At 37.1% G+C, this 10759-nt stretch overlaps 1 protein-coding gene across 1 annotated transcript in view; it reads right to left on the minus strand.

Annotated features, from left to right (window-relative positions):
* Positions 1-10273, minus strand: part of OSBPL6 (oxysterol binding protein like 6) — an 83030-nt gene extending 72757 nt beyond the window's left edge. Inside the window, exon 1 of the mRNA XM_023529159.1 lies at positions 10157-10273. Coding sequence (XP_023384927.1) covers positions 10157-10258 — 102 coding nt within the window. The 5' untranslated portion in view covers positions 10259-10273. The remainder of the gene's footprint in view (positions 1-10156) is intronic.
* Positions 10274-10759: the final 486 nt, after the last annotated feature.

Raw genomic sequence — 10759 nt, forward strand, 5'->3', positions numbered from 1 at the left:
TCTTCTTAAATAATTTCCCTCAAGGAATCATTATTTTTTTTTGTAATAGCCTAAAATATTAAAGTCAGCAAAGCCAGAAGACCATGATTGAAGAAGTATAAATACTACTACTTCCCCTATAGTAACGATTATCTTGCCTTCACTGAAAGATGGCGGAATTGCATTAATAGTAAATCTCCATATAAGCACCACTAAAATGAATGAAAGTAGGAAATTTTAGAAATAGTTCCTAAAAAAAAAAAAAATTCCACACGGCACACCTGGAATCCCTAAAAGGGAAAACAATCATCACAATCTTGACTTTTCCCACATAGAAACATGAAACTCATTAAGGATCAATAGCTATGGCCCTACGTTGAGCCAGGTGTTGTTAGAAACCCTGCATTGTAAGAAATACCATTAGGACCCATCAAGGGGTCCATTTAGTGGCCGTGAGCAATGCAGTGATCTTAGCTACGAAGTGGTAAGAAGCATATGAAAAAACAGCTTTTTAAATCCAATGGTTACCTTTAAGTAGAACTAGAATCAGACCTCACTAGTGACTTGCTCTTCACCTGTAACCCCAACACTCACAAACACATAGCAAAATCACAGGAAACCCCAGCAACTACAATCATAGTGTAGCAATTTTAAACAGCAATTATAAACGAATAACAAATAATGGGACAAATGCTAAGCTACAAGACCAAGGGCTCTGGAACATGTAAAGTTAATTTAAAAGGCAAGAGTACAGTCCTGTGTGACTCAAAAAGATCATTAAAATCAACTTAATTTGTAATTTTCTACAAGGCTATTAAAACGACCCAGAACAGACAAAGGTTTTCAGTACAGTAATCACTCACATGATTTTGCTAACAATACGAGCAAAACAAAATAAAACAAAACAAAACAAAACCATGAAAACAATTCTACATATATCTACTTAACATTTATGTATACTGGAGGCAGAGTTGGTTTGTTTTGGTTATCACTCTTATAAACTCAGAGCAGATATGTCTATGATGTGTACACTGTACTCATAAATATTTGCTGAATGAAAGAATGAATAAGTATCTGTTGTAACATATACAGTGTCTAAGCTCCCATTCTCCTACAAATATGCTTACGTTATCATGAGATAAATATAGATAGTTCAGAGGACAAAAAGTGGCCCCACTCTTGCCTCAAAGCCTCAAAGATGGTTTTAAAAACTTTTCCAAGTTTCCCATGTGACATATCCTTCATATTCATTTAATTTTAAATCTTATACTTATGGAGTTAGGGCTTACAATTTTATCATTAAAAGAGCTGACATCGGTATATACTGTATTCCAAATACTGTTTTAAGGCGCCACACACACACACACACACACACACACACAAAATATGATCTTTAAAAAAATAAACAGTTTTTATTATAGAAGCAATACACATTCATTGCAGGAAAAAATTGTTGGGCGGTGAGCAGAAGAGAAAAAAAGAAATTAAAACCAGCAATAAACTCAGTATTTTGGTATATTTTCTTTCAGTTTTTCTTCAATGCACATATATACTCAATTCTTAAAAACAAAGTAGGAATCATGCTATATTTTTGATTAAATAATTTTTTTTCTAATTAACAATATATGATATTCCCATAGCATTAAACATTCTTCAAAACATTTTGAGCAGCTATGCAATAGTCCACTGTATGGCTATGAGACAGGTTATGTAAATAACTCCTTGTTGAATATTAGACTATTTCTAATTTTTTAATACTATAAAAATACTTTGATAAACATCTTTGCACAGAAATCCTGACATGTACCTTCAGTTGTTTCTCAGAATACATTTCTTAGAAGACGAGTTATTAGATCCTATTACGACCTCTTTAAAGACTTTAGATATATATTGCAAAATTTCCTCCAGAAAAGTGGAATCTATTAACATGCTTAGCAGTAGTGTATGAGTGTCTAGTTCCCTGAAACTTCCCTAACAATGGCTATTATCATTATCATAAAATCAGCTCTTAATTAGGATTTGAAGTCAAGAAGTCTGGTACTTTAAAGTATACTATATGCACTAGGCTTTCCTTTCTTTACTTTTGTGACAGTATTTTACTTATGGCCTATGAGAGAGAGTTACAGTGGATACTGAACAAAGGGAGGGTAAATTTTTCTATTTGTCCAAGTTGAAAATCAAATAAAGCACTTTTGTAGACTTATGGTCCTTCGGGATAATGTTTTTATAGTCTAATGAAACACCTCAAAATGTATTCTGTAAGAGCAATGCTTTCCAAACCTAGCTGAATAACAGCCTCCTGGGGGGGTCTTCCGTAAATGACAGATTCTCAGACCTCCCCCAAAGACCTATCCATTGAGGGCCTCTGGGATTCACTAACAGATGACACTGTGGCTCTCTCTGTTTGGTGTTAGGCCTAAGAATCGGACAGGCAGTGTTAGTCTTGGGTCTGACAGATGAATTTGCTGCTATAAAAATGCTATCCCAAAGCAGCCAGTTCAAGGTAATAAGAGATAACTTTTTCAGTGAGAAACTACGGCAGGCCTAGAGAATAAAAGCGTTCTCACAAACATTCCAGGGAAAACAGCAGATTCTTTCTCAAACAATGTCAAGCTCTAAATCACTTGTGGATAATGAGCGTCTGAGTGCCAGGTGGCAAATTTCTCTCCAGTTGTCTCAATTTCAGCACACTGGACATGGACTGAACACATACTATAAACACCAAGTTGGGACAGCAAGAAGTCTGGGGCTGCTCATTTCCTTTCATAGAAAAGGCTAATCAGAATATTCCGTAAACAAACAAATGATCAAAACTTCTCATTCAAAGGCAAGAGACATGTAGTGAAAATACAGAAAGTTCAAAAAAGCACAAAGAACATAAAGTTCACCTTTGATACAAGTATTTTATGATAAAAACTATTAACATTTTGGTCTATGTACCATTTGGTCTATTGTTTCCCAGGCCAATGAGGATGTGAAAAATCACTATTATTGCTGAGGGGGAAAATGAGGATGGAATACATAACTCAAAAATAACTGACAAAAAGTTCACTTAGAAGTGTACAGGAGGCACTTCTCCTGGGCATTTAGCTTTTGAAGACTTACAACAGAATGTAGTGAGTGGCCAAGAACAGGGGCTCCAGAATCAGGCTTCCACAGAGCAAACCCTGTCTTAATTGTTCATTAGCTGTGGCCAAGATATATCACCATTTCATGCAAGAGTTTAGTTCTCTGAAAAAGGTGATGACAGTTCCAGCCTTCCATAATGAGAAATTAGCTCATGAAAAATTAGCTGTTGTTGTTGTTGATATATTAATTTATTCACAAACTTTGCCTAATGTTTAGATATTTCAGAACAACCAATTTACAAAATGCATTTAAATCACAAAAGTTGGTCATAGTGTGAGTTTTTTAAGCAAATATTATTTTCCCGTTGACATTGGCCCTAAGTCCTAAAACTTAGATTCCACGGATTAGTGAAATCTCCAAAAAGCTAAATTGGATGAAAATCAAGAATTTAAATATACCTAGTACCGAGGGGTTTATTCACCAGCATCACTCCAATGAGGACAGTGCAGATTTTCATATCGGGTTAGTATTTCTCTCTGAATGGAGAGTTGGGCACCAGGGTCATCCTACAAATCCCCAGATCCACTGAATTCTACACAGAGCTAAGAAGTTTTCTAGTCAGATACTGGCAGATTTCAAGCTACAGTCCTCCTCATTGATAAGACTGGAGATGATTTAAACTGGAAGTTAGGTATTAAATTAAGAACGTTTGAATTTTTTTCTCCAAAGATTAGAAGATTTCTGTTTGGGGTAACACTATTTTTCACAACTCAAAGATGGAAATAGGTTTCATATTCAGAAGACAGAGACACTGTATTTCGAAGCAGTAATTTGGTTATTTCATGTAACAAAGCTATTTGAAGAAGATGCTTCAGAGTTTTAACTAGAAGAGACATGTTCCAATTCAGTTCATGATACACTGGGGGGATATTTTTATCAGCCTGTTTGTCCAATAACATTTGTTATGAAAACTCTATTCATAAAGTACAGACATTGATGAGGAAGGACTCTTTTTACTTTCTAGTTTTCTAGGTATAAAAATAATGACAGCTGCACATATAGCAGATGTAGCTGATGTCAGAACTGGGTCGTTATGGTACCAGTTCATGGTTAAATGACTTTTACTGAATCTCTGCTGGGGACAGCCTTCACATGTCATTGGTGGACATTAACCAAATGGTCCACGGTTGGTTTTGAAATATATTGCTGTTCATAATACTTAGGAAACATTTTTAGATATCCATGTAACTGAAATCTTCCATTAGTTGTTAAAGACTGACCACGATATTGAATTTTATTTTATAAAAACTAGCAAGAAGATTAACTATCAGCCTCTTATGACTTATTCATAATATAATTTTTCCTTAAAAAAATTCTTTATTTTATGATCTCTGAGCTTCAGCAAACTTTCACTCATTATACAAAATGGATGGTATTGTTTGTTCTTTGATTTTTCATTAAACGAAGATTGACTCATTTAAGCATTTATAACGTCTCTAACCCAATAGAGCTATAATAATTCGCTCTAATAACAGACACTATCACCAGGTAATTATGCATTCCAAATTTTAAGTTCTTAGAGCAACAGTCTCTGATTTTCTGTGACTTGATAATGATACAAATAAAAATAATCGATAGCTCCAATAGGGGCCAACTTTTAAAAATGTAGATCTTTGGGCCTGATCTCAGAACTATTAAAACTATCTCTACAAGGTGGTCTCAGTCCTTCATACTGTAAAAAATTCTCTGAAATATGTAGATGGGTAAGTATCAAAACAAACGAAATCCAGTCAGCTGATTATATACTTAGCCTATTATATAATGTTAACATGAAATAAGTACTATAAGAGATTGGGAAACTATAACCCATTTTAAATAAAGAGTTACCTCCCAACCTCACCAATATTTGTAACATCCATGCAGAATGCTCTCAACACTCTGCTTTTGACTGATTATCACATCCTTCATAAGCCGCAAACCATTTATTCTACCACAGAAGCACTGTCAGCAGCAAGCCAAAGGTCTGTGCTGTCCTAGCTCCCCTCTACACGTCTGGACCAACTCTCTCCTACTCTCAAATCCACTCTTCTTGGGAGACTCAAAACTCTCAACTATATATACTACTTTCTCTCCTTGTCATTTTCTCCTAACCTCATGATTATCCCCCTTCACAGCTACCAAGGCCTCTGGAGCCTGGTTCACAATCTTCCTCTCCATGCCACCTCTTCATGCATTTGTTCACTCAAACCTATTCTGAGCTATACCGTATGCAAGGCGCTATGTGAGATGCCAGGGATACATTATTGAACAAAATAAAACCTCTGTTTGCAGGGAGCTTGCATTTTAGTGATAGGGAATAGAGGAAGGGGACACAGATATAAACGGATAAATATGTAGCCTGACAGGTGGTAGTTAATGCTCTGAAGACAAATAAAACCAGGCTAAGTGGACAGTGAGTGATAAGGATATTCATGGGAAGGCAGAGAAGGCTATCTGAAAAGAGTACATTTGGAGAATTAATCAAGTATGTATGCAAACCTGAGGATGCCTGGAGGAAAAGCAAGCTAGGCTGAGGGAGCCGAAAATGCAAAGGCCCTGAGGTGGGGGTACACTTGGCACATCTGAGGAAAATGGAGAAAACTAAGTGAAGTGTACATGATATGTGATGAGACCAGACAGGTAGGCCGATCCAGATGATGAATGACCTTGCAGACAACGGTCAGCAATTCATATACTGTTTGGAGAGAGATAGGAAACCACTGGAGGGCTTGGAGCAGAGGAGCAGCTTGATCTGACTTAGGTTTTGATCAGATCACTCTGACGACTCTGTAAAAAATTACCTGTATGTGGGGTAAGGGTAGAAGCAGGGAGACCACTTAGAAGACTATGGCCATAGCCTGCATGAGAAATGATGATGGCTCAGACCAGGGTGAAGGGGGATAAGGTTGTCAGCAGCAGTCAGATTCTAGGTACATCCTGAAGGGAGATCCAACAAGATTTGCTGAGGGTTTGGAAGAGTCAAGGATGACACCTGGTGAAGCTTTTGGCCTTACTAAATGACAGAGTTGCTATTTGCTATTTCCTAAGATAGGAAGGGGAAGGAGTAGATTTGAGAGGGAAATTAGGAGTTCAGTTTGGGACATGTTAAGTCAGAGATGTCTACTTAACATCCAAGTGGAGATCACCCTTGGTCATTTAAATATTAAATGGTTGGCTTCACATACCCGATCAGGGTTGGCAAATACAAATGCTTTCAGGGGCCAGGCAGGAAACAAAAATAAGTACTGAAATGTAATAAGAAGAGGTAGGGACTGTGGCTGATGAGGGAGTAAAGGCTCCACCTTGAGCCCAGTCTACTGTTGCCATTTGGAATGTGGGCCCAGTGCTCCTACAACTTCCAGTATCTTCAAAGAGAAGACTTTGGAATTTTAACAACCAAACCTTAGGAAAATAATTTCCACAATCTACCAAATTCTAGAAGTGCCCAGTTAAAATTCTAACTGCAGGATTTATTGGTGTACACTGCAAAAAAGATTATGTTTAGCATTTTTCTAACTTACTTGACAATAAAATCCTCTCCTCATGCAACATCTCAAGGGACAAGCTTTCCTTGGTACATATTTTGGGAAATGTTTTATGCATAAGTCCTAGATGTCTAATCAACTTCTTTATTTCTTTTTTGGAAATTCTGAAAATTTCTTGCAGCTTATGAGTCATAGTTGATTACACACACACACACACACACACACACACGCACGCACACGCACACGCACATGCACACACATACAGAGGGAATTTTGTTAGATGTTTTAACATCCACTATCAGACTTGATCGAAACATAAATGGAGCATTTACGAGTCTTCAAGCTTGTTAAATACTAAGTGGAATCTTGACCTTGTCATTGGTGAAGAAATACTTGAGTGAAATCACAGGGGCACCGAATCACTTAATTTCCCAACTCTTCTCATTCCTTCACCGGTTGCACTGCATAATTTAGTGACAGGAAGGACAGCCAGTTACTACTATGCACTTGACAGACATTCTTTGTTTTATTTATCTATGAGGAAGGAAGAAGGGAGAGGACGAATAAATCCGGAATGGAAAATCTAATAAAAAAGAAAGACAAATATTATTACGAGTCTTTAAAAATAATCTCTAGAATATGTTAAAATATTTGAGGGGCAAGGCCTGTCTCTGAAGAATCAGAGAGCATCATCTGTGTAAAAGAACTCACAATACAGCGGAAGAGATAAGTACATAAGATAAACAATATAAAAATGTCAAATATTGTCAAATATGTTATATAAAAGTTCAGAGAAGGGACAGGGCAATGTGGGTTTGAGTGACCAGTGACATTGTCACATGAGCTTGTTCTTGAAGCATAGATAGGTATAAAGTCAACAGCAGGGTGGTGGGAATTCCACTCAGGAAACAAGTAAGGAAATACCAAGTAAGGAAGTCTGGACTTAATTGTGTAGGTAACCAAGAGTCTTTGAAAGCTTCTGAGCATGAATCTGCCATATTAAGGAAATTCTATCTTGTGAGGTCATAGGGGAGATGGTGAGGCAAGAGCAGGATCCCGGGTTGAGGTGATGAGAGTCTGGACTAGGGAGCGGACAGTAGGAATAGAAAGAAATTACGATATTGTGGAGGAAATAATCAATAGGACTCATTAACCTAGTGAACAGGAAAAAAGAAAAAGGAATGACTGTTCCTGGGTCAATAACAGAAAAATTATCCTGACTGCAAACTGGTTTATACATATTGATTGAAGGTAACAGTGTTACATCTAGGTAGAAATGCCCAATTAATTAGTGACCTAGGACTAGAACCTGGAAATGACAGGCAAATAACGTGCATTAAGGTACCACTGTATTCTCAAGAATATGCTTGATCCTTTACCTATACGATCAATTTAGGAGAGAAATAAGGATGGACTTTGCAACTTGGCACCACCTGCACAGATGTCCGTCAAATCAGGAGAGTGGTAACATTCGATGAAGCCTAATTTATCACACTTTCTTTCTCTATATCCCTTTACTATGAGAACAGTCATCACACAAAAATAGATGCATGTAAACAACACCACTTCATATCATGTCATGGGATCACTCAAAATTTCTGATTTCCATAAGTTAATAGAGGATTTAGGAAGTGATTGAGATAAGGAAGGAAAAACAGAACGATAACTGTTCTCTATTCTTCTTTCCCTTGAGGGAAATGAACAGACACAAAACAGGAGGCAGGAAGGAACCAAAGGAGAAAGTATTTGGGCGAGTTTCCACCTGCTAAGAAATACAGGAATGAAAGCAAACTCTCTCCTTAATGGATAATAACTGTTTGAACAGTGTCTTTTAGTTTTCTAGAATTCATGATCAGTTTAGGAACATGTTATTTTATTCCCATCACAAAACTTCTGATTCACAAGCCAGCTAGGAGTCACATATTCTACCTTCCGAATCCCCCAGGCAGGCTAGGGTCTCAATTTTTCGGTTTTGCATGCTGACCCTGGAGCTCAGGTGCAACAGGCAGATCAGCAGTGCATGACAGATGTTTCTACAGCAGTCATCAGTCTTTTCCATTTGCCACAATTCTCCAGGGTGAGCTGGGTCGATCCCTTCCTTCCCATCAGCTGCCAGGAAGGTCATGTTGCTTAAAATGTCTCTCCATTTAAATGCCCAGGGCAAGAGAAAAATGAAGAAGCCATAACAAGGAAGGGCAGAGGGGCAGGTAGAGGGTAGACTAAAATTGCAAACTTAGAAAGCATCATCTCAGTATACAGTAGTTATTTGATATAGTTATGTTTTCATTCACGGTGCTCTTTATTTTATTCTACAAATACAATACAATAAAGATTATAACTGTGTGTAATCACAGATTTAGTTAATGGTATAATTGCTTCTAATGAACAGGTCATAGATGTCCTTTTTGAACTCTACAACAAAAGAAACCAATGCCAAAAATTCCCCAAGACCCATATTAGAAATATCTGCCTTAGAATCTGTGAAAAATAGACACATAAAGAATCATTGATTTTTACAGATTCCCCTAGAATCTATTGCTAGAAATGAGAGACAGAGTACTGGGAGGGTTTGCAGACCAAGGTTTCTGTAAAAAATACTCACAGGAGTGCATTCCGGCCATCTAGAAGAATGAATTCACATCTGGAACTGGCTGTCTCAAGACCTGAGTCTATACTATGGACTACTGAATAAGTGATGTTCATATTTCTTGAAACCAGGCAATATACTTTGAAAACATAAAAAAAGGGAGAGAAAAAACCCTTGCAAGAATGTGCACTTATTGAATGTCTCCCCTAAAGGAAAGTTTTTATGAAAAATTAACATCGCTTGCTTATTGTGAATTTCCAGTTACACAACAAAACTCCTATCATAAAATAATGTTATAATGGCAAATAGTAATACTGAGAAAAGTGCTAGACAAAACAAGCACATGTTTTGACAAGGAAGAAAATCCATACGACTAATCTCCACACAACCCTAGCTATAGCATAGCCACTGAAGTAGTAACCAATTAACTCTGTAAGCAAAAATAATTTACAGAATTGGCTCAATGGTATAATTAAGCAACAATAACTTATATCCTCTATTGACTTTAAACATTGTCTGAGTTCTCACTGCCTTTATTCCCAGATACTACAATTTTATTCATAACCTAATTGCTGAATGCTATCGGAGTCTATGAAACAGCAAACAGAAGTTAGTGCTTCGCAGACAAGTGAGAGACTTGTAGGACGAAAATTTTGCAAGTTCAGATTCCTCTCTACCTCTGAAAATGAAGAGAGAAAGAGCAGAATATTCCAGTTCCAGAAGCTGGCTCCTGCTTCCAAGTGTAGACAGTGAGGCAAACCCTCTAGGGCTTCCCCTAGACACCCTTCCTGTGGTCTACACTCTGAAAGAGGATCCTAAATGGCCAAAGCAAGAACAGGATCTTTATGACATCGCCAGGCAGATCTACAGAAATTAGTGAATTTTCCTGTGGAATAAAAATCTTCACAACAAAATTTCAGAATTGGCCATTCCATCATATCCTAATGGGATGGCATTTGCATAAAATAACAGAAGCCATTTTGTACTCTTCTCTTACCTGTCTACTGTCCCTTTGGGAGGATGTCAAAGAGGAGGCACTTCTATGGGTTGGAGTAGAAGTCTTATGAGCAGGGGATATGCCCTTCTCGTCTGAACTCATAGCTGCAGTTACAGTCTAGTTGTATGCACTTAAGACCATCCCAATTGTATCAAATTTAGACAAAGAAGTAGATGAGTTTTCAGCTTCAGTCCATTTCATAAACCAGGTCTGACTAGAAAAGAGAAGACAAATATTGAGGGTGTCGGAAACACTTAAAGCAAAACTAACAAACAAATAAAAACTCATGTCAATAACTTAAAAAACAAATTAAGAATTATTACATTTAGGAAAAAATACTAAAGCATTAGTGAGAGGAAGAACTCTGACACATTAGGAAATAATATTTCTTCCTCTAGATCTTACAGTGGAGGCTAAAGTGTTAATATGTAACAGACATCTGTCAACAAAGAAAATGGGAAGAAATCTTATGCTAAAGTCATATTCTTCCCTTCTCTTTGTTTTAAAGCAGATTACAGTGCTATGTTCTGGACCCCCATACCAAAGTACAACAGTTTTTTCTGAAATTTAATTTCCCCTGCCCAATGGATTATAATAAGAGCT

The sequence above is a fragment of the Pteropus vampyrus genome, unplaced genomic scaffold, assembly GCF_000151845.1.
Source record: "Pteropus vampyrus isolate Shadow unplaced genomic scaffold, Pvam_2.0 Scaffold2, whole genome shotgun sequence".
Classification (NCBI taxonomy): domain Eukaryota; kingdom Metazoa; phylum Chordata; class Mammalia; order Chiroptera; family Pteropodidae; genus Pteropus; species Pteropus vampyrus.